The sequence below is a fragment of the Rutidosis leptorrhynchoides genome, chromosome 2 (genome assembly GCF_046630445.1).
Source record: "Rutidosis leptorrhynchoides isolate AG116_Rl617_1_P2 chromosome 2, CSIRO_AGI_Rlap_v1, whole genome shotgun sequence".
NCBI classification, from domain to species: Eukaryota; Viridiplantae; Streptophyta; class Magnoliopsida; order Asterales; family Asteraceae; genus Rutidosis; species Rutidosis leptorrhynchoides.
In genome coordinates, this window is record NC_092334.1 from 130,003,310 (window position 1) to 130,027,412 (window position 24,103).

A 24,103-nucleotide genomic window follows, 5' to 3' on the forward strand; every position below is an offset into this window, starting at 1 on the left:
ACAGTTGAAAGTTCATGAGAAGAATTATCCAGTGCATGATCTTGAAATGGCTGCAGTAGTGTTTGCTTTAAAACTGTGGAGACACTATTTGTATGGAACCCATTGTGTTATATGTACAGATCACAAGAGTTTGCAGTATATCTTCTCACAGAAAGAATTGAATATGCGTCAGAGACGATGGCAAGAGTTGATCAAAGATTACGATTGTGAAATTAAATACCATCCGGGTAAGGCAAATGTGGTTGCAGATGCGCTAAGTCGTAAAAAGTCAAGTGAAAATGTGAAATTTCTTCGTTTGAATATAACTTCAGATTTGATTAACAGCTTAAGAACCATTCAGGCCTGTGCTTTAGAGGACGAACATATTAAATCTGAACAAATGACCAAATGAAAAGTGGACTTAATTGATGACTCACGTGGACTAAAGACCTTAAACAATCGTGTTTGGGTGCCTAAGCTTGGAGATTTGAGGGATTTAATCATGACGGAAGCTCACAAATCCAGATTGACAGTACATCCGGGTAGTAATAAGATGTATCATGATTTGAAAACAGTGTATTGGTGGCCAACAATGAAATCAGATATCGCCCGTTATGTCGAAAAGTGTCATATATGTGCTCAAGTGAAGGCCGAACATCAGAAACCTTATGGTTCGTTACGTCAGTTACAGATTCCAGAGTGGAAATGGGAACATATAACGATGGATTTTGTGACCAAATTACCTCGAACTCAGAAAAGACATGATATGATTTGGGTAATAGTGGATCGCCTAACTAAAAGTGCTCATTTTCTTGCTACTCGTGAAACAGCTTCGTTAAATGAGTTAGCCGAATTGTATATAAATGAGATAGTTAGTCGACATGGTGTGCCATTATCGATCGTTTCAGACAGAGATTCCAGATTTGTGTCGAATTTTTGGAATAGTCTTCAACAGAATTTGGGTACACGTGTGAATTTAAGTACAGCTTATCATCCTCAGACAGACGGTCAGAGTGAAAGAACGATACAGACTTTGGAGGATATGTTAAGGGCTTGTGTGTTAGAATACGGTGGTTCGTGGGATACACATTTGCCGTTGGTCGAATTTGCGTATAATAATTCATATCATTCGAGTATAGGGATGCCGCCCTATGAAATGTTATACGGTCGTCGTTGCAGAACTCCGACTTGTTGGTTAGAAGCCGGGGAGAAACAGTTTGCAGGTCCGGAAATTGTTCAAATGACAGCCGAAAAAGTTGCAATTGCGAGAGAAAAGTTGAAAGCCGCTAGAGATAGGCAGAAAATGTATGCTGATCCGCGTAGACGTCCGGTAACCTTTAATGTGGGTGAACGAGTGTATCTGAAAGTTTCGCCGTGGAAAGGGGTTATCAGATTCGGTAAACGTGGTAAGTTAGCACCGAGATTTATTGGTCCGTTTCCGATCAGTGAAGTGTTGAATGATCAGACTGTGGTGTTAGATCTTCAGCCAGAGTTAGCTGGTATTCATAATACATTCAACGTATGTTATCTTCGTAAGTGTAAAGACGACGATGAAACACAACTTCTTCCTTTAGAAGATTTAAGGGTCGATTTGAATAAGAAATTGGTGGAAGAGCCGGTCCGTGTGGTTGACCAAAAGGTGACTAAGCTGAGAAAGAAAGAGATTCCGATGGTGTTGATTGAGTGGAAACACAGTTTGGGTTCTAATTTTACATGGGAGACAGAAGAGTTGATGAGAAATCGCTACCCTCGTTTGTTTGACCAAGACCAGATTCCGAGGACGGAATCTTCTTAAGGGGGGTGGATTTGTAACAGACTGAAACCCGGGCTAGTTGTAAGTTGCCTATTTTGCCCTTAGGGTTTATGCTTAGTCTTAAGTGCTTTTATTTTAATTATTTTATTAGTGTTTTATTATAATTGTGTTGTGACCAGTTTGTGACAAGGGTCCCAGAACAGGTTTGTTTATTTAATTTGGACCTCGTTTGGGCTACCTAATCTTGTGCGAAAGATTTTAGATAACTGGTAAATACCCGTGTGTGATGGGGTATTATTTTTTTAACACATAAGAGTGTAATATCTGGATGTTTCCATCCATTTCACCTAATTTCCCAAAACTAGAACGTACCTAAACTCTTTCACTCTCAAAACGCTAATCAAATCCAAGTAAGAAATTAGATCAAGTAGCTTCAGTGACTAATTTCTTGTATCCTTGTGATCATCTAATCAGGTTTGTTTACTTGAATCCTTGCTTTGATTCTTGATTAATTGAGTTTTTGTGTTCTTGAATAAAAGTGTGATTTTAAGCTTGAATCTTCATTTTTGGTGTTTGTTATGCTTAATTGATGTTAGAAATAGGTTGTATATATGTTTAGTAGCTTCCATGTGCTTAAAAGCGGATCAAAAACACTCAAAAATCGAGTTTTGGGCGAAAAAATCACGAAATCAGCGAATGTGTTCGAACCAGTTGTACAGTATTTTGCTACAGTACCGAGTTGCTACAGTGCCCGAGTTGCTACTGTGCCTGAGGTGCTACAGTGTCACTATTTGCTATAGTACCGAGTTGCTACAGTGTCACTATTTGCTACAGTGTTCGGTATTTGCTACAGTGTCACTATTTGCTACAGTACCCGAGTTGCTACAGTACCGAGTTGCTACAGTGCCCGAGTGCTACAATGTCACTATTGCTACAGTACCGAGCTGCTACAGTGTCACTATTTGCTACATTACCGAGTTGCTGCAGTGCCACTATTTGCTACAGTACCTTTTATGAAATTAGAACGGGCGTAACTTTCAAAACGTAACTCCGTTTTTGATGAATAAACTATCGTTAGAATCGTAATAAAGAATACTTTTCAATGGTGAACTTTTAAGAAACTAGATCAAACTGTTTTTGGGTCGGAAAAGGAGTTTTAGTGTGTATGTCGTGTTTTGCACGCACCTGTATGCCGTTATTGAGTGGAGTCATGATGTAGACTCATAAAATTATGAATATATGGTGTTATGACCTAGTTAATTGTATGAAATGATTATATTATTTATTGGATATGTATATTAACTTTGTTTGTGTTGTTCTCAGGTTATAAGGACAAGGAGGAAGCTCAGAAATAATAACTGAGCAGTTGCTGGTAATTGGTGAGTGGGTCTATCTCCGGATAGAGTTTAAGTAGCATATCATGCTACTGTGGTTGACTCTTTTACCATGCATAGTGTAGAAATTGTCATGTTAGAATAATATAGTATGCCTGATGTTGTATGTGAATTATGTGTACACTGTGTGAATGGCACCAGTCGGGCCTAGGGAGACTGGGGACTCGAGACCGTGCCTAGGAGAGGTTAGAGTTCGTATGAGGTCAACCGTGCCTAGGGGAGGTTGGGTCCATAGGCTACTGATTGTAGAGTATAGTGTGAATGATGCATCCCCTGCATCTGGATAACTATACTGTGAATTGAGTAGCAGGGACTATCCGTAGACTCAAGTCCGATCAGCTAGGAGTCGTGTGCTCGTACAAGCCGCCGATCCTCGTATTGTCTTATTGTATGCTAGTTGATAGTTAGCATGTGTTGTTATTAGTATATAGCTTGTGTGTGACTTAAGCTATATCTGTTAGATAGATTCCATTCACTTAGCGGTGCGCTAATCCCCCACATATTCTCCCTTTGCAGGTTTAGGTACTGCTAGTCGGGAAAGGTGCTATTGCAGAAGACATGTTTGACAACCCAACTCTGATGTGGACTTTTGTATAAATAATGTTTTGTGATAACGTAACACCGTTGTGTAAACTTAAACGTAATGACGTGACTTATATTGTGTTTGTTAATAAAGTCTTCCGCTGTGTATTTAAAAAAAAAATGGCCGGTGTTACATTTAGGAACGCGAAGTTCATCTCCAAGCTCACGAGAAGATTAATCTCGGTGGGGCAATTGGATGATAATAGGTGTCATATTCTATCTGGGGATGTGAATAGTGTTTAAAGGAGGTTATGTTATTGCTCGAAGGTATAAGACGGGAACCATGTATATGGTTGATGTTCCTTCCGAGGAATTGCTAGGTGGTTTTGTAGGTGCTAAAAAACCTAGTGGGCTAATGCTTTCCGAGGTTGTTGAGGGGTCTTGTTTGAGTGGGAGCTCAAGTGAAGTCGAAACTAGTGGAGATTTGGGTCGAATTAGGTACACTAGAGTCTTCGTTACTTCGGGTAGATCTTCTCCAATGGCAACTTTGTTGCGATCAACCGAGGAAGATGAACAAGAGGTTGTTTAAGGAGTCACGGATAATGATACATCGGTACAATGTGAGTTGGCTTAAGGTGAAAAATCCGGTATGTCAAAATTCTTTCGAACATATGTGGTCGGTGTTCCAACGGTGAAAGCAAAGGTAGTAAAGTGGACGATTAAAGGTACGATTGCGTTCTCGTGCAAGGTTTTAATCGGTAATGTCCATGTGTTCGTTCTACCGGTCGGTTTATTTTTTGTTGGAAACATAAATCGGGTCGATGATATTGTGTACGGGTGGATCCCTTAGGCTATGAGGTTGATTAGGTCGGGTCGAGCTCAAACGAATCGTTGTCTCCTAAACTAAGGAGACAGTGTTGTATCCAAAGAGGTTCTTGGTCCCAATCTAGTAACATAAAGATCGAATTATAATTCAACGGTATTTTTTGTCAAAAGACTTCATTTGCTCACGCGTTAACGAGTGAAGTGCGGTGTGATTCGAGTAGAACTATAAGGGTATCAAAAGGAGTGTGTAATTAGCGGGTCGGGTTGTTGTTGTGGGATGAAAAACAGGTTAAAGTTGGGTGTCATTTAACGTCTCTTCGAGTGGAAGAAGGCGAGTTAAACACGAATTAGTTTCTGGGCTGGAGTCGTATTGCGATCGGGATGGGTTTGATCGTGACCGAGATGCGTAGGCAAATCAAATCAGTAGCTGAAAACATGGCCATCGCGACCGGGATGGATCCTATCGCAACCGAGATGCGTATGCGGCCATAACTGAATTTGGACTAGGAGTTCGCATTTGCTTCGAATTTGTTGTTCTTTTTGCATTATAAATACCCCATATGTAACAAAATAGATATAAAAAAAATATATACTCTTTGGTAGACCGAGGAATCAAGTTTGATTACATATAACCTCGTTATAGTCTCGTGTTTTTTACGTTCTTGCTAGTTTTCTTCGTGTTCATCACATATATTCATTTATTGTCCATAGGTTTGGTAACTTGGGGTTATCAAGTTTTGTTAGGGCTCACCTAATCGTTCTTAATTGTAATATATCATTCTTTTTAACGAATTACCGATGGGCGTTAGCAAAACTCTTACAAAATTTACCGAATTAAGATGCTATACAACACTTGTAATTTAATTTTAGAAGTTATAACTTATACCATAACCACGGTTCAAACCATACATCTAACAAGGTTAAATAAAAATATGTTATGACATAACACTACCAAGTTCAAATGAAGCGATAAGGCCATTGTACCATATTAAGGAACTGTCAAATGACCCTTTTGGCCCAAGGATGATTTCCAAGAAGATTCAAGTCTCAACAAATGCAACTTCTCCACAAAAGGTTCCAAAATTTCAGCCTCTTCTTCAGGTGCAAATGCCATACAAATGCTTAGTTCTTGAACTGCCTCCCCATATTCCCTACCATTTACACAAAACTAGTTAATAATTATAATACTTGACATATAACAGAGCTACATATTTTAAGAATACCACCCATCCGGGCTACCCACAAAGCGGGTGGTCGCCCTTGGATTGGTCGGGTAGCAAAGCGGGTCGGATACCATATTAATCCAAAATAAAAAAGTACCACATATACCTGCTGAAATACAACATCATGCCATGATCTCTCCTCAAAGCCCAATTATGTGGCTGCAATATCAGCAGTTTCTCGGACGCCATGATAGCCAGCCTAGCCGCAAAACAAAAGATACAACATGCTATAAAAAAGTAACAGGCTAAAAGTACAGACTATGATATGATATTCAAGTAATTGGTGTAGCAACTTGCTAAATTTTTTTTGCTAGTAAATACTTCCAAATCAGTGCAACTTGTTTTACACATGTAGCTTTACGGATACGACATGAGTCCTCACTTCAAGCATGGACGTTTTCATGCTTTTAGTGGACTAAATAGAAAAGTTATATTCATATGTAAATACTTGTATGTTGTAAAACATGGATTATTAGGGAAGTGGTGGTGTGATACTAAGTGCAAACTAGTAATTTGACTTGAGTACCTAAGATCTTGAGGACGCAACAACGGTATGCTTGAACTTGAACCATTGGTCTTGTCATCATGAACGGGCCTAAGTGGAGAAGTCAACAGTAAACCATGATTCGTTCTTGACGCACGTTTCCAGTGAAGCCTCTGTGGAAGAAAAAGAAACAAGAATCAATAAAGTTTTAACAAAAGAAAACTTATTATATAAAAAAGTTGAATTTTTAATGAATTTCTTACAATCAAATTAGCAAGATAAATGCCAATAATATCCCGGTTTGAAGCAATATCAAGACCCAGTAGTGAATTGCTGTTTACATCTGATGCCATTGACTTTGGGTCCTCAACACATCGTCCATTAACGATCCCGAATAAGCTGTGCCCTGAATATACCTTAAAGAGTTCCTATAAAAAAAGATTCACGCTTTAACTAACATGTTACCGAACTCTGTTCAGTTTATTTATGTCAAACATGTAAAAAAAATCTAAAAAGAAACAGGTCAAAACCCGCCCAAGGTTTACTTTCAAGACATAGAACATTTTAAATCACTTTCATTTCAAAATATGGTATTTATTGAAATAATACAGTTTATGTACTCATATTTGACCAACTAATTATTTATATAAAATATTTAGAAGTTTGAACAACCATCACCAAGGTGAGGTCTCATGTTTAAGCCAAGATGGCTACGGAAAGGGTCGGAAATGGTTACCAGGATAACCAGGTTAAGCTGTGTACATCTGAGTAAAATATGTACATACTCTAACGTCATTTACCTCCGGGTTTTCTGTTTGCGGCCAGATTAAAAACTCTTCCCCGACCCGGGATCCAACAATAGTCAAATTCAGTCTGCGACAAACCTCAATGTAGATTATGCTAAGCAAAATTGCTGCAAAATAAAAGCGTGCCAATATTACATCAGCCTGTAAGAATCTCAACTTTTGGAAAAAAATAATGCAAGAGTTTAAGAATTACAACTTGCCAAAAATATAAAAAAGGAATAAAATTTACCATTGCCACGCTTGCAGCTTAAAACAGAATGCAAATAAGAACAGTTTGAATCCACAACAGAAGACCTTTTGAAGCCTCTTGACTCGAAAAGAACTTTGTTAACTGCCTCCAAAATTTGAATCAAATGGCAACCGATATCTCTTGAAATTAGTTCGACTTCAACTTCTTTCGCGATAATATCCATTTCCGATAACCAGTCTTCGGTTCTTTTTCCGGCCATAAGCATAGATTCTATGTGAATATTTTCTTGGCCATCAGACGACACCTTGTTACCACCTTTACGTTCATTTACGAAAGAATTAGCATCCATTTCACGGTTAAAAGCAACAAACGCCTCATCTTCGGCAGAAATATGCAGCAAAGTCTGCATAATACATGAAGACCAAAGTCAACTTATTACTGTATTATTTTTCATTTATTCTCGATTACTTACAAGAACAGATTCAATTAGAGGCTGTAAAATAGGCCAGGCCATATAAAAAAATTGGAGGTTGTAAGCTTAATTAAAAATATTGATATTCCCAATTACCTAACCCAAGTAATCCAATTCATAAGTAAATTGGTTAAAATTCACCTCTTGATTCAGGAAGAAATGCAACAAGTGACAATCAGGAAAAAAAATAAAAAATTAAATACTTTAGATATTGATTATTAAAGATTAAGTTTCATTTTCAGGGAAATGAATGTCTTCACAGTATTTGATTTTTTGTTGCAAAATAACGATCGATTTTTCAAAAATCCCATTAAAACGCTACAGGTTGCTCTGTTAAGTGTTTCTTTACTTCAAGAACAGTTACTATTTTGCAACAACTAACAACATAAGAAACTTGAAAGGTAAAACAAAAAAATGGCATGAATGATTATGAGATTCATTTACTAATTTCTGCTTAACACGGCATTATTTCTTTACACGATGGTAAGCGCTAAAAATATAACAAAGGAATCTTTCCGTTTGAAAAAGAAACAATGAACAGGGGAGGTCCTAAAAGGAACAATTATCATAAGCATCATAAAGTACTACTATAGTCTATTAAATAAAAATACGTCACTAATCACTAGAAAGTTGGTTAATTTAGGAATAATTAGTTACAGGGAGTGTTCAAGTACCAGAATCGATTAAAAAAAAACATCACAACTGATTGCGCCTAAATTACTAAAACAGTCATAACATTAATTAACATACCAACTTAAATAAGTAATCATTAATTGAATTAATTGAAGAACACCAAAGCTAGATCCATTTTTCCAAATTCCCATTCCAAATTTGCCCAAAAAACTCTAAGTATTTACACAATTGTACAAATGGTCAAGAAAATTGATTTTCATAGCACCACATCACAAAATACCCTATTGTATTTCCATGATGGAGTTTTTAACTACTTACAATAGGAAAACAAAAAATTATGGGACCACATAATAAGATAAATCTTACTTCATGGCAAAATGTCATTTTCTCCTATTCAATTATCTTATGATAAAGTAAAGTTCTTTACATAAAGTCACCTTAGCAAGGGATATGTCTTTATCTTTAGACTGGAATGATATATCTTGTGTAAACTTTGCTCTTGCAGCAATCAGAACCTGGATTTTTATTCATCATATATTAAAGTCAAAATTCTAATTAAAGAAGTTGCACAAAAAACAAGAAAAGTAAAGGATTGGCTTAATCTCATTGCAGAAATTCATTAAACCTATCAATTAATTAGTAATAGTAAAAAACATGAATTTTGTACCTCCTGATAGAATTTGGGAGGTGAAAAACCACCAGGTTTAACAGAAGCCGCTGTTGCCATGGGTGAGAAGCTCAACTTTCCTTTTTTATGCTTGATCATAGTCAAATTTGTCAAATTCTTCATTTTCTTATCAAGTTTTCTATCAATTCCAAACCTGATTACACAAATAAGAACAAACCCATGTCAAAGATCCAAACTTTATGTAAAAATACCAAACCCCACATACAAATTATGCAAATTTAGAGATACCCATTTACCAAAATCTTGAGAAAATAGCACCCAGCTAAAGAAATGAAAAAAAAAATTACCTGAAAAAAGGCTGATAGAGCCCAGAGAGTGATGCAAGCAACATTTTTTCTTCAACAAAAGTTGCAATTTTTATAAGAAGCAAGTGAAAGTATAATAGAATATAAATTATTAATTTTTAAAGGTATTTTTCAGCAGAAAAATGGATATTAATGGGGTTACAAGAAGGGTTAGATGAAGAAGATGATGATGCTGTCATCAAATTACAAAAAATCCCAAAAGACATGAAAGATGTGCAGAAACAAGTGTGAAGGTATATGAGACTGTTCTTTAAATTATTAGAAAATTTTCCAAGATCCATTGATGGTACTTTTGCAGTTTCAATTACCTTTCTTTCTCACTCTATATAGACATTGAAAGATAATAGAGCGAGAAAAAGGTAAAAAGATGTGGGCTTTAGTTATGGTTTAGACCAGTGGTAAGATGATTGAACACAATTGAAATTTACAATTCATGATTATGATGATAAATTTATTGCAATTTATAGGATAGTAGTTGAGAGAGTGTTAAAAGGGGACAGCAAAAATAGGCTAAAGTTGGGTGTTGATGAATGATCAGTACATGTATGGATAAAAAGGTTTGTGGGTGATTTGGTATGAAAAAAAGCTATCTTGTTATTAAAGTTATTTTATTTTAAATTATGAATTATGAATTATGAATTGAACATATCGAATGACATCGGATTTGGGTCGGTGTTGATTGATCCCGGACTTAAACCCGTTTAACAAAACCTTATTTTAAACCCGGATCAATATTTGTTGAGTTTCCATTTACTTATTAAATGTTGAGTTATTATTGGATTTATTGCGAATAAATGGAGATCCCATTTATTGGGTTTCTTCGCGAATAACGGTACAGTCTTAAATCAAGGGTTCCTAAAGGAGATCAATTTCGCCCCAAAGGTGTCGATGCTACCAAGAGAGAGTGTTGTTGGTCAAGCTTAAGGCGATGGAAAACTTCTTCTCGAATGTTGAATATCAAAAGCGTGGCAAGAAAAGAAAGACAGGGCAGTCGACAACTTCGATCGAAACGCACTTCCTGTGCAAATCTAAGCCAAAAAATCGAAATCGAATGAGTCGGTTAAACATCAGAAGAAGGCGACAAGAATAAGGAGCGAACAAACGAACAAAGAAGCGTCTAACTCTTTCAATTCCATTAATTCTGAAGGGTTACACGAGTTCGGTTGTCGTATGGGACTTAAGTGGCAAAAAAAAGTTGTTTATATGGGATCGGTGTTTCAAAGGTGACAATCGAAAATATGGCTAATTTTATAGGATGTCGGGTTGGCTCTTTTCCATTCACATACCTCGGTGTGCCTATTGGTCAAAAAATGAAACATATTCGGGATTGGGAAAAAGTCATTGAAAAATTTCATTCAAGGTTGGCGGATTGGAAAACAAAGACGTTGTCTTTCGGGGGTCGTCTTACTCTTATCAAATCGGTGTTAAGTAGCCTACCATTGTATGCCTTCTCCCTATTCCGTGCTCCCTCAAGTGTCCTCAATTTGCTTGAAGGTTTGCGTCGTAAGTTTTTTTGGGGCGGGTCGGGAGAAAATTCAAAAATCTCTTGGGTAAAATGGGAGAAAATTCTATTACCATACGAGGGCGGGGGGTTAAACATAGGGACACTAAAAGCTAAAAATCTTTCCTTACTTGGTAAATGGTGGTGGCGCTTTCACAACGAAACAAACTCCATTTGGGTCAAAATAATTCAAAGTCTTTACGGGCGGGACGGGGGGTTAAATTCTCATGAATTCCATGTAATACGCAGCAGGCACTCAACTTGGAATGGCATTAGGGCAGCAGGTTTCCACATCGATAGTTTGGGCGTTTCTTTCTCCAATTCATTCGTAAAGGTTGTTAATCGAGGTAATAACACAAGATTTTGGTTGGATTCATGGCTAAGAAGCACTCCTTTATGCGAAACATTTGCTAGATTGTTCCACCTTGAAAACTCAAAAGATGTGTTAGTAATGGATCGGTTAATTAAAAATAGTGAAAACGAAAATTGGTGTGCATTTTGGCAATGGTCCAGGATTCCTTCAGGAAGAACAAACGATGAACTAGTAGCACTTGAAGCAGCCGTTCGAGATTTCAGGTTCTCTGATTACCCTAGCGACGTGTGGAATTGGAACCTAAACAACAACGGACGCTTCATTACTTCGGTTCTAAATAAATTGATCGATACCAAGATACTGCCAGGGACTAATGGATCCTTAGCAACCATGCGCAACAATCTAGTTCCACAAAAACTTGGCATCTTCATTTGGCGTTCCAAGCTTAATAGGTTACCGGTTCTTAGTGAGTTAGACAAACGAGGAGTGGACCTAGATTCGGTGCTTTGTCCAATTTGCAGCAGTCACATTGAAACCTCAGAACACATACTGTTTCAATGCACTTTCGCGGTCGATATTTGGTCTCGTGTTTCAAGATGGTGGTCCTCTACTCCTTCTTCTACTTCGAATTACAGTGCCTTGTTTTCGGGTACCGCTAGCTCGTCAAATCCAAACATCTACTCCAAACTTTGGCAAGCAATCGAGTGGATCACCGGCTACCTATTATGGAAAAATAGAAACGACATGGTCTTTAAAAAGAAAAAAGGTAACGGTCCCTTGTTGCTAAGTGAAATTCAAACCAAATCTTTCGAATGGATCTCAAATCGTTCTAGAAAACTTTCGTTAACTTGGCTGCAATGGTTGACAAATCCGAGCTCATTCAACGATATAGGATAAATGTTCAGTCTTTAGTTTGCATGTTTCTATCGTTTTCTAGTTTTTTATGCATCTGTATCTCTTTGTAAATGGCATTATCTAATATGCCAAGTTGTATCCCTTTCTATTTTATTAAAATTTCTATTGGTCTTTCAAAAAAGTGGCAAAAAAAAAAAAAAAAAAAAAAAGAAACAGTAAGTTTGTTCTTCCTGGTTCTCCTGTTTCGACCACCTTTATTTCATTATGAAGATTCTATATTATAACATTAGAGGTATGGGGCATGGGAAAGACAACAAATTTGGTCCAATCAAAAAACTTATTACTAACGAGAAACCTGCCTTTGTTGCCCTTCAAGAAACAAAGCTCCATCTCATTAATGATTCGTGGGTGCATTCACTATGGAGATCCAATGAATGTAACTTTATTCAACAATAGGCGATTGGTAAATCGGGCGGGCAATTATTAATTTGGGACTCTAATCTTTTCGAACCTAAGGATGTTATTAATCTTGATCTGACCATTGGTATTAGTGGTATTTGGAGAGATAGTGGCGAAAGTATTAACTTTCTCAATGTGTATGGTCCACACGACGACGCTAAAGAACAATAACTGTGTGATTCGTTATCAAAATTGTTACACGACGGAGAGGAGGCTTGGGTTATTTGTGGGGATTTAAATGAAGTTCGTGATCAAACCGAACGCTTTAATTGTGATTTTGTAGCTAGTATGGCGAGACGATTTAATGACTTCATCAACACTAATAATCTTCTAGACATTCCACTTGGTGGAAGGACCTTTAAACGTGTTAGTGACGACGTCACTAAGTTTAGTAAACTAGACCGATTCTTGGTTTCGAAAAAGTTCTCTTTTTGTGGAATAATTTGTCGGCAGTAGCTTTAGACAGGGGTGAATCCGACCATTGTCCAATCGTATTAAAAGACGATGATAAGGATTATGGACCAAAACCGTTTAAGGTCTTCGATGAGTGGTTTGATGACAAGGGTATTGAGAAGATTATATCAGAAGCATGGACAGACGACTCAAATGTTATGGATGCAGGTTATAGAAAAGACTGTCGTTTCCTCAACATATTAAAAAGGCTAAAATATGTTTTAAAGTCGTGGCATAAAATTAAATTTGGGCAGTTAGAAGGTGAAATTGAAACATATAAGCAGTTGGCCCAAAGCTTGGAACGTAAAGCCGAATCAGTTCTACTAAATCCTCATCAATTAGACATGTGGAAAAATGCAAGGAAAAGTTGGATGGATAAGGAGAAGGTCAAAACGAGTATGCTAAAGCAAAAGGCTCGAGTGCGTTGGGCCCTTGAAGGCGATGAGAATACCAAGTATTTCCATTCGATCATTCGTAACAAATACAATAGATGCAACATCTGCGGTCTTCTCATTAATGGTACATGGAATGATAATCCGTATGAGGTAAAACACGAAGCGTTTTTACACTTTAGCAAGCTGTTCAAGAAACCTGATATGTTAAGGCCCTCGATGGAAGATCTACTTTACCCGGTTATCAGTTTCGAGGAAGCAGCAGACCTGGAAAGGAAGTTCACAGAATCTGAAATTTTTGATGCCATTTCTGAATGTGGAAGTACCAAAGCACCGGGGCTCGACGGGTTCAATGTGAGATTTTTCAAGAAATTTTGGGACATAATCAAACAAGATCTTGTCGAGGCGATTACATGGTTTTGGGAAAAATGTGATATCTCGAGAGGTTGTAACGCTTCCTTCGTCACACTCGTCCCCAAAAAGTCGGATACGTTGGGGCTAGGAGACTATAGACCTATTAGCCTAATTGGTAGCTACTACAAGATAGTCTCCAAGATGTTGTCAAACCGTCTTCGAAAGGTGCTTCCAAATCTTGTAGGTAGTGAACAAAGTGCCTTTTTAAAAGGAAGATTCATTCTTGATGGGGCTCTGATTGCAAACGAGACATTGGAGTATCTTAAAACTCATAAAAGAAAAGGGGTAATCTTCAAAGTCGACTTCGAAAAAGCCTTTGATAGTCTCGATTAGGATTTTCTTCTAGATGTCATGAAAAGCATGGGTTTTGGTCATAAATGGAGGAAATGGATCTTATCATGTCTAAAATCGGCCTCTATCTCAATTTTGGTAAATGGCTCACCCCACTAAGGAATTCTCACTTGAGAGAGGAGTACGACAAGGCGATCCACTCTCTCCTTTTCTTTTCATCCTAGCGGCGGAAGGCTTGAATATTCTTACGAAGGCGGCTATTCAGAAAGGGCTTTTCAAAGGTATTGAGGTCGGAATGATAAGGTACTTGTATCTCATCTTCAATATGCCGACGATACGATATTCTTTGGGGAATGGAGTAGATCAAATGCGTGCAATCTTATGAATCTACTCAAATGTTTCGAATTAGCCTCGGGATTAAGAGTGAACTTTCAGAAGAGCTGTGTATACGGTGTCGGGATCGATAACACTGATTTAATCTGCCTAGCTAACCATATGGGCTGCAAAGTGGGAAACTTTCCTTTCATCTACTTAGGTTTACCTATCGGTTCGAGGATGAAGAAGCTAAGTGATTGGAGGCCGGTTTTAGATAAATTTGAAAGTAGACTTTCGGGTTGGAAAAGGAGATCGATGTCATTCGGAGGTAGATTAGTTCTTATTAAATCGGTTCTCGCGAGTCTTCCGTTGTACTACTTCTCGCTCTTTCGTGCCCCGCCATGTGTTCTAAAAAAACTCGAGAGTGTAAGACGTAATTTCTTTTGGGGCGGGTCGGGCTCGGGTAACAAATTATCATGGGTCAAATGGGAAAATGTCATTAATTCTTACGGGAACGGGGGGGGGGGGGGGGGGGGGTTAAATATTGGTTCTTTAAAAAGTTAAAATCTTGCTCTTTTGGGAAAGTGGTGGTGGAATTTCAAAACTGAAACCGACTCGCTTTGGTACAAAGTTATTCGTAGCATTCATGGTACTTGTGGTGGCGTAATGTCAAGGAGTGATTCGTATCACCCCTCGACACTGGGTACTGAAATGACCCGTGCTAATCCATAAGGACGAATACAATAACATCTGGTTACATCGCGGGGTACTTGACCTCTATATGTTACATTTTACAAACATTGCATTCGTTTTTAAAAGACAAACTTTCATTTCATTGAAAGTTGACATGAATGCATACCCTTTCATAATATATCCAATCTATAAATGACTTAATCTGTTATCTTCTTAAGAATAATCTTTATTGAACTCAATGACTTGAATGCAACGTCTTTTGAAATATGCCATGAATGACTCCAAGTAATATCTCTAAATGATCAAATGCACAGCGGAAGATTTCGTTCAAACCTGAGAATAAACATGCTTTCAAGTGTCAACCAAAAGGTTGGTGAGTCCATTAGTTTATCATAAACAATCATTTCCATTATTTTAATAGACCACAAGATTTTCATTCTTCATAAATAATCTTACACTCGCAAGTGCATAAAAATCATTCATATGGTGAACACCTGGTAACCGACATTAACAAATGCATCTAGAATATCCCCAATATACAGGTACACTCATCTGTATATAAAATCGAAGTACTAAAGCACCCGTAACCCGGATGGGACGTGTTAAAGTCCATAGATCTATCTTCAGGATTCGCGTCAATTTGGGGGTCTGTTCCCAAATTCTTAGGCTACCAAGCTTTTTAAATGGTGATATCCGGTATAATAATCCAACCATAGAATGTAGTTTCAAGTACTTATGTCTATTTCGTCAAACATTTATAAAAGCATCGCATGTATTCTCAGTCCCAAAAATATATATTGCAAGAACATTTAAAAAGGGAGCAAATGAAACTCACAATATTGTATTTCGTAGTAATTAAGCATATGGTAATATTGAACAAGTGCAAGGTTGGCCTCGGATTCACGAACCTTATATATATTTATATGTTGATCAAAATCTCCCTAACAATTTAGGTCAAACCATAGTGTATCACAATCCTAATGCTCGAGACTAATATGCAAAAGTCAACAGAAGTTAACTTGATCAAAATGACTTCCAAAACCTATACATGATTATAACTTAAATATAGTCTTTTTATGTATTTAATATATTTAACAGAATTTATAAGAGTAAATAATAAAAGTCATTTATTAGTAAAAAATTATATATATATATATATATATATATATATATATATATATATATATATATATATATATATATATGTATATATAATAAAAATATACTTTTATATATCTTAAGTAATAAAATTTATAAAGTTCATTTATTATCATAAAAATATAATGATAGATATTATTAATGTAATTATATTACATGTAGTAAAATATCTTCGTATCGTATATTTATTTGATAAGATAATATCGATAATAAGTAAAAGTTGTATTATTTTGTAATAATAATTATTATTATTCTACTAATAATAATATTTATATTTACTAAATATGTTATTATGACAAAATGATAATTTTTATTAAAATGATAATGATATTTTATATTAACAATGATATTCCTACAAATAATAATTTTTGTAAAAATGATAGTTTTAATATTAATAATATTTTTAATAATAATAGTGATAAAAATAATGAAAAACGATAATTTTATCTAGATCAATATCTTACGATATTTTAAATTTCATCATGATACCCATACTTATTATTTCCTAATCGATTCGTTTAATAGCTTTTAATCGTCTTTTATATAGCGTTCATATTAATGATAGTAATAGCAATCATAATAATTAGGTGTTACTAATATTAGTTTTAATTATAATAATACTAATAATAATAAATATTATAATAATATTAATGATAATACTAATAACTATTTTAATGATAATAATAATAATAATACTAATAAAAATAAAAATAATAATAATAATAATAATAACAATTTTTAATGATAATACCTTTTATTGATAATGATAATAATAATAATAATAATAATAATAATAATAATAATAATAATAATTAGATAAAAACTATAACGACGATAATAACGACGATAATAATAATCATTTTTAATAATAATACAAAAATTCAATTGACTATATCTTCTAATCCGTTCATCGAAACCATTCGATATCTAAATGAAAAGTTCTTAATTTTTTGCTAGCTTTCCAAGGACATGCATATCATATACCTTATCTCAACCGCATATGTAACTAACTTATGATTCGTCAAAACTATCTAACGACTAAATTATACATACATGCATGCATAATCATAACTACTCGAGCACTAGTCATGGATACACTAATAATATGTATAAGTTAAGTTATGAATGCTCACGTATCAATATTGAGATTCAATATTGCAGGAAAGTACGTAGACACAACGGAGATGATAAACACTAGTTTGACCTCACGAGCATACCCCTGATTCATACCCATATCCTCCATAGCTATAACCCATAATTTCCTTAGCCTTATCCTACTCGAAAAACCCATCTTGAAATATCTCGCTCAAAACTTCGTCGTAGTATTTTATGTGAATAATACTAATACTAATAATTATAATAAGATTAATAATAATAATAATCTTAATAATAATAATAATAATAATAATAATAATAATAATAATATTAATAATAATAATATTAATAAATATTACGGAGTAGATCAGAGAGATGGATGGATTGAATCGAGCAGCAAAACGATCGAGCTTTATACACAAATCCTGATACTGATACCTCCGCAATCGTGAAGGTTTTGTGCCTAAATGCTCCGCGATCGCGAAGCTTTGCTGTCCAGCTCATTCCCAATGATTTCAAGGCTGCCGACGGTTTATATATATATATATATATATATATATATATATATATATATATATATATATATATATATATATATATATATATATTATATTATATTTACGTACATAGTTAACTTGTAAAATTATTTCCGATGATTTGTACGTTGACGCTCGACTTATGTCTCAGTTCCAGTTTCTCGAACTTATTTTCGTACGCTTAGAAAACTAGCATTTTACATTACGCGACGTGTACCATTATTGATAACTAGACTTAAATTAATGAAAAACAATCCCACTTAAGGTGTAACTTATTCATTTAAATGTTTTGGTCATTTGATTCTATAAACTATCGTCTCGTTATATCTACATGATAATATTAATCAAAACGTTTTGTATCTATTTAGTATTATAATTAATCATTTTGTAGAATATATAACTATAACTATATATATATATATATATATATATATATATATATATATATATATATATATATATATATATATATATTTCTTTTTAAAATATAATTTAGACATACTATATGTAACCAAAATATTTATTTAATAATATAATATGTAGTTTTTTTCAAAGACAATTATATTTCCAAATATAATTTAGATCGTTTACGTAATAGAAATATTATATCATACAACATTTTTATTTTAAAATCTAAATAGATATAATTCATTTATGTACTAACATTTGATATATCAATCGCATCACTAAGCGAGTGTTACTATCGTGTATTTAACTAATTTGAAAACATATATATTTAATGAACATGTTTTAAATACACGTTGCAAGTTATTTATATATATTTAGTTCTATCCATTAACATTTTCAACTTATTGTATATATTCAAATCCATTCTTAAAAGATTTCAACTATGCCATAAAACGTTTTCAATATTATAAAAACTAATAATTATCTTATCAAAAGACTCGAGGCAATCATTATGTTGAAAGTTATTCTCTACTACCCTTTGTCCAGTTATCGTTAATTGACCTATTTGTTCTTACTTGTAAATCACTTTACCATCTTCCGAATATCGTTAAAATAGGAAGATTTCTCAAATCAATGTGGACCTCTCAACAGAGACTCGTAATCATAATTCATTGTATCTGATGATTCAATCATTTGATATTATCTTTTAATTCCGTCGATAATTATTTTGAAACAAATACGTTCATGTAAAGTATTATATGCCTAATACTTTGTTAGCGTTTTCAAGTTATAATATATACACATATACATATATAATCATATCCGTTCATATAATGGTTCGTGAATCATTGGAATTTGGTCGAGGTTAAATGAATGTATGAACATATTTTAAAATCCTTGAGATTTAACTTAACAAACTTTGCTTATCGTGTCGGAATAATATAAAGATAAAGTTTAAATTTGGTCGAAATTTTTTGAGTTGTCACAGGTACTTGGCACAATATTGTTTTAACATGTTCTACAATTGAAGAGGCTCAAACTCCTTTCAAGACGTCGTTTGTTAAAAGAATTGGTGACAGGAAATCTACATTATTTTGGCACGAAGATTGGATGGGTGCTGGGAAGTTTTGCACAATGTTTCCACGACTCTACAAACTTGAGAACGAGGTAAATTTAACGGTTAATGATCGCTTAGCTGCTGGCCATCCTTCTTGGAATTGGATACGAGATCCTACGGGTCGAGCTTTGGACGAATTAAAGAGTATTGATAAGCTGCTGGAACCATTTACGCTTGATCTTAATGCAAAAGATAAATAGGTCTCGTCTTACACTTCAGATGGAGAATTCAAGGTTAAAACTTTAACGAGCGAAATGGATGAAAAACTCTTGTCTTCGAGCAACTCTATCCAAAGCACTCTCCGAAATAATCTAGTCCCCAAAAAACTAGAAATCTTCGTTTGGAGAGGGCTAAAGAAAAGATTTCCCGTAAGGCTTGAACTAGATAAACGGGGCATCGATCTGCATAGTGTACGGTGCCCTCTTTGTGATGAGGATTTGGAATCCGTCGAGCACTCTCTCATATTCTGCAAAAAAGCTTTGGACATATGGGACATGTCTTTTCATGATGGGATATGGGGAAGCTTTCAAACTTCAGTCTGCATGAAATTTTCATGGGTAACACAAGTAGTACAACTTCAAGTTTCGGCAAAAAAATATGGCAAGCTGTGAGTTGGACGTGTTCTTATCTTATATGTAAAAATCTAATAACACGGAGCTCACAGGAAATTCGTGGTCTATTCCGGTGACGTTCATTGAAATACAAGTTAAATCTTATGAGTGGATTGCGAATAGGTCAAAAGGAAGACAAATCGATTGGCTAACGTGGATCTTCAACCCGAAGACGTATCTCACTGCTCCATAATTCGAGATTTATTAGAGCTGCAGCCTTTGCATCTCAACCATTTTTTATGTACCTGTAATCGAGTTCTTCTTCTCCTTTTGTATGTAATTCGAGTTTGCTTCGTGTAGGGTCCAAGTATGTAACGTGTTTTGTGCATAGTCTCAACTATGCTCTGCTGTAACTTGATTTCTTTAAGTAAAACTTTTGGCCTTTCAAAAAAAAAAAAAATGGATATCTCATTTACATACTAACTATCGAGTTAATGGATTTTTTCGGAGTATTAAAAATGCCTATCGTTATTCATTCCATATATTTATTTTTGTCTCAATAGTGATATTAAAATGAGTACAAAATTATTATATATATACATACTAAAAGTGGTGAATTATGGTGTCGTTGCAAAAAAAACAAAATGTCGTTTCATTGCTTTCACACCCGAAATTTACACCCTGCCCCCTCAAGATTTAAACAAATATAATTTTTCAGGGGTATAACTCGTAAATTATCAGGGTTTAAAATGTAAATTTATTTTTTTATTTAATTCAAAAAACAAAACTCACCATTAGCTTCAACGGGCCTTATCTTCCTACCCGACGTGAGTTAATTTTCACGTGACCACCATTAAACTTGAAATAATTTTCCGAACAAAACGAGACTAGGTACGTTCGAAACAGATAATTGTTCAAAAACGGTACGCGCACCTACATCTAAAACGGGTCTTATTTTCCTACTCGATGCGAGTTAATTTTCACCGCTACCGCCATTATACATGAAACAATTTTCCAAACAAAACGAGACTAACTACCTTCGAAACGGACAAATTTTCAAAAACGGTACGCGCACCTATATCTAAAACGGGTATTAACACATGGGTCATTTCCCCTTCTTTACATAGACAACGCTACGTTAGATATGAATATGAAGGCCGAAAGCCCCCGCCGCATCGCGCGGGCCGAACCGGACTAGTTTAAATGACTATTATTGAAGTCAATACAACAATGTGACTTATTTTATTATGTATTATTATTATTATTATTATTATTATTATTATTATTATTATTATTATTATTATTATTATTATTATTATTATTATTATTATTATGTATTATTATTATTATTATTATTATTATTATTATTATTATTATTATTATTATTATTATTATTATTATTATTATTATTATTATTATTATCATCTTTATTAAAAGTGAAATCTTCATCGGGTCGGGTGTCCGAGTTTGTATCTAAACCCGTCCTCATACCCGAACCCGAATTTTTTTTTTAAAAAACTATCCCCACATCTAGACCTGACCCCAACCTAAAAGTGTCGAGTTTCGAGTTTATCCATCAATTACGGGTCTTTTTGTCATCCCTAATTGATCGGTATGATTCTATGTTTTTGTCTACAAAATTATACCATTCTCATCTATAAAGTCATACTTATAATTTATAAACTGTCACATGAGTTATATATCAGCGACATCTCAAACATTTACTTCTCATTACTAAATCACATTTCACTCTCATGCATGACATACCTATCACATGGACCTATGTCCATTATTTTATTATTAAACTTATTATTTTTAAACAAATTATTATTTTTAAACAAATTATTATTATTATTATTATTATTATTTTATAATATATTATTATTATTTTAATAAAAATTATTGAAATTAAATTATTTCATTAACTAAAATAAAATTACATTAAGTAAAAACTATAATTTAAAACGACATTACATTAATTAAAAACAAGAAAATTAAATGACATAAAGTAAAAACTAGAAATTAAAAACGACATAAATAAAAAACTACAAATTATTATGATTGCATAGTAATTGTTGTCACACCCCCAAATAGGGCCTGGGGTATTTGTGACTAATTATATCAAATCACAGTTGTATAAACAAGAATGACTCTATATGAGACGTTTTATTGAGTTTTGCAGTGGAAGATAAATAGATTACATTGTATTTAGAATATTTAATGTCTTTAATTGATATGATATGTAATGAAGACTCCAAGCATAGCAAGCAATCATCATCAAAGCAGCAGATATACAGTGGAAGCAATATTTAAGTACCTGAGAATAAACATGCTTTAAAAAGTCAACACGAGGTTGAGTGAGTTCATAGGTTTAAATGTTTGTCTTAACTTTTGACATAGCTAAAGTTGATTTCCGGAATTAAAGGGATTTAAAGAAAATCTTTGTAATCTTTATAAGATTTGATTCTCCGATAATTACGGAAATTAGGATTTTTTTTGATTAAATACGGTGAATTGCCTTGATTGCTGTGTCTGAAATTTCGCTATAAATTAGCTTCTTCCGTTTCATTATCTTCACCACTTTTATACTTTCTTTCCTCAATTCATACTTTCAAAAGATTTGTTAATATGCTCAATCCAGTTCTCGTTCTTGACCTTATATTGGTTATCGCCACAATCTTCCTTCTTTTCCAACTCCCACCAGAGGAGTCTGTTTACTTCTATTATGCTCTAGGATTTATTGTATTTTTAGTTCTCCCATGTCTTTATATTGCTATACGCATTGATATACACGGTTTGTAATTTTTGTGTCGTTATTGGGCTTTATATTTTCCCTTATATGTCGAAGATTCATGCTTTTGTAAAGCAAGTAATGGTCCAGAATTCATAGGTATGAAGTTTCGAATGATCATAATATATAAAGTAAAAAGGAAAGGTAATAGCACGATTTGATTTGTCAAATTACCAGAATATCCGGAAAAGACCGAATCATCAAGAAAAATATTTTCTTGATATGTTTAGAGGTTAAATAGAATGAAAGAGTTATGTAACATGGTTCATGATGATGGTATGATCTGTGAACCTTTATCACATTCCATTAGAAACTCATCATGACTTACTGTAATATAATCACGTTGGCCTGACGTCATTATATTATACTAACTCATGCTTCAATTCCCAACACTTCTCCAGAAATCATTCATAATTTAAACTTGAATTTTACAGAATATAGAAACTAAAATAGTTTCCTTTATGATGTAATAAAGATATTGCAAAGAGATAATTAATTGCGGACAAGAATCGTTATGAAGATATCTTCAGAGATATAGAGGATATTTATAACGAAAGATACGATGATTTTATAATCGAGGAAAATTCTTCTGTAGAAATTTAGAATGCGTAAAGAGATCTTCGGTGATATCCATCAGAAATCGAATCATCTAGATTCTTTATGTATAGGTTTAATCTTCGTGATTTGTCAACAGCCTCCTTCATGGGTACCAAGTTTTCTTTTGAGCTTCTCCATCGTACCATTCTTTATTATCAAGCTTTTGGTAATTAAGACCCTCTACAGCTTTTGCTACTTCGTTAGCATTCTCAAATTTTAACGAATCTGAATCATTGGTTATAGTTCTGAGGTGTTTTCAAGAATTTGTAGTTGAAGTGTTTAAGCGTAGGATGTAACTAGAAATGTTGTAAATCTCAAAAGTAATGAATGATGGTTTTGGTGGTTTGATGTGATAAGAATGCGAATGAATGTAATTTACGAATGTAGTGACCTTAGGAAGATAAATCCTGCTAAAGCTTTGGATGTCCCATTGAATTTGAATGAAAATGGTTGTTCTTCGGTGAACAGATACATATATTTGTGGATGTGAGTAGGATAGTTAATGTCTGCTGAATCAGAATTGAAGATTGTACAGTGTGACATATTAATGTGAATTCTAAATATTTCTTGGGTATTACCTACCCGTTAAAATATTTTTAACATCAACAGTTTGTACAAAAGAATTTGAATATATACCCACATATATATTTTCTTTGGATGTAAATCATGGATTTAATGAGTTAATATCATATTAGTCTCATCTGATTTGAGGTTGGAACAAGAATAAATAATCTCCAAAAACTTTTAGAAACTACATATTCTCTGCAGAGTATTTCTTCAATGTAGTTATGAATCAATACTTCATCGTTTGTTGTTACTGGTATTCCTTGGTATCTATGGTGCGTATGATGTTGATGCTCGTGGCATAGATTGTGATGTTGAGGCTTGTG

At 34.3% G+C, this 24,103-nt stretch overlaps 2 protein-coding genes across 3 annotated transcripts; one reads left to right on the forward strand and one right to left on the reverse strand.

Annotated features, from left to right (window-relative positions):
* Positions 1 to 5,289: 5,289 nt before the first annotated feature.
* On the reverse strand, positions 5,290 to 9,781 carry LOC139891400 (uncharacterized). 2 transcript variants are annotated; one of them, XM_071874362.1, is made up of 9 exons: positions 9,257 to 9,781; positions 8,949 to 9,102; positions 8,719 to 8,796; positions 7,216 to 7,579; positions 6,981 to 7,093; positions 6,444 to 6,608; positions 6,223 to 6,353; positions 5,803 to 5,895; positions 5,290 to 5,624 (listed from the first exon to the last, which is right to left on the reverse strand). In XM_071874362.1, the coding sequence occupies exons 1-9, from the start codon at positions 9,298 to 9,300 to the stop codon at positions 5,462 to 5,464; spliced, it is 1,305 nt and encodes a 434-aa protein (XP_071730463.1). In that variant the 5' UTR covers positions 9,301 to 9,781; the 3' UTR covers positions 5,290 to 5,461. The 2 variants fall into 2 exon arrangements, with proteins under 2 accessions (XP_071730463.1, XP_071730464.1); XM_071874363.1 differs by having other exon boundaries at positions 8,949 to 9,106; positions 9,260 to 9,780.
* A 4,313-nt stretch (positions 9,782 to 14,094) lies between these two features.
* On the forward strand, positions 14,095 to 19,474 carry LOC139888268 (uncharacterized). The gene is made up of 3 exons (XM_071871287.1): positions 14,095 to 14,233; positions 14,362 to 14,595; positions 19,146 to 19,474. Exons 1-3 carry the CDS (start codon positions 14,095 to 14,097, stop codon positions 19,472 to 19,474), a joined length of 702 nt encoding a protein of 233 aa, XP_071727388.1.
* The last annotated feature ends 4,629 nt before the right edge of the window (positions 19,475 to 24,103 follow it).

What these genes read in the sequence shown, in the direction of transcription:
- LOC139891400 (XM_071874362.1), bottom strand. Translation starts at nt 9,300, where the DNA reads ATGTTGCTTGCATCACTCTCTGGGCTCTATCAGCCTTTTTTCAG. An exon ending in AAGCTGCAAGCGTGGCAATG is followed by an intron (nt 7,094 to 7,215) that starts GTAAATTTTATT and finishes TTTATTTTGCAG; the next exon opens with CAATTTTGCTTAGCATAATC. An exon ending in CGCAAACAGAAAACCCGGAG is followed by an intron (nt 6,609 to 6,980) that starts GTAAATGACGTT and finishes CTTTTTTTATAG; the next exon opens with GAACTCTTTAAGGTATATTC.
- LOC139888268 (XM_071871287.1), top strand. Translation starts at nt 14,095, where the DNA reads ATGGCTCACCCCACTAAGGAATTCTCACTTGAGAGAGGAGTACGACAA. An exon ending in TCAGAAAGGGCTTTTCAAAG is followed by an intron (nt 14,234 to 14,361) that starts GTATTGAGGTCG and finishes GTTTCGAATTAG; the next exon opens with CCTCGGGATTAAGAGTGAAC. An exon ending in GAGATCGATGTCATTCGGAG is followed by an intron (nt 14,596 to 19,145) that starts GTAGATTAGTTC and finishes GAGTTGTCACAG; the next exon opens with GTACTTGGCACAATATTGTT.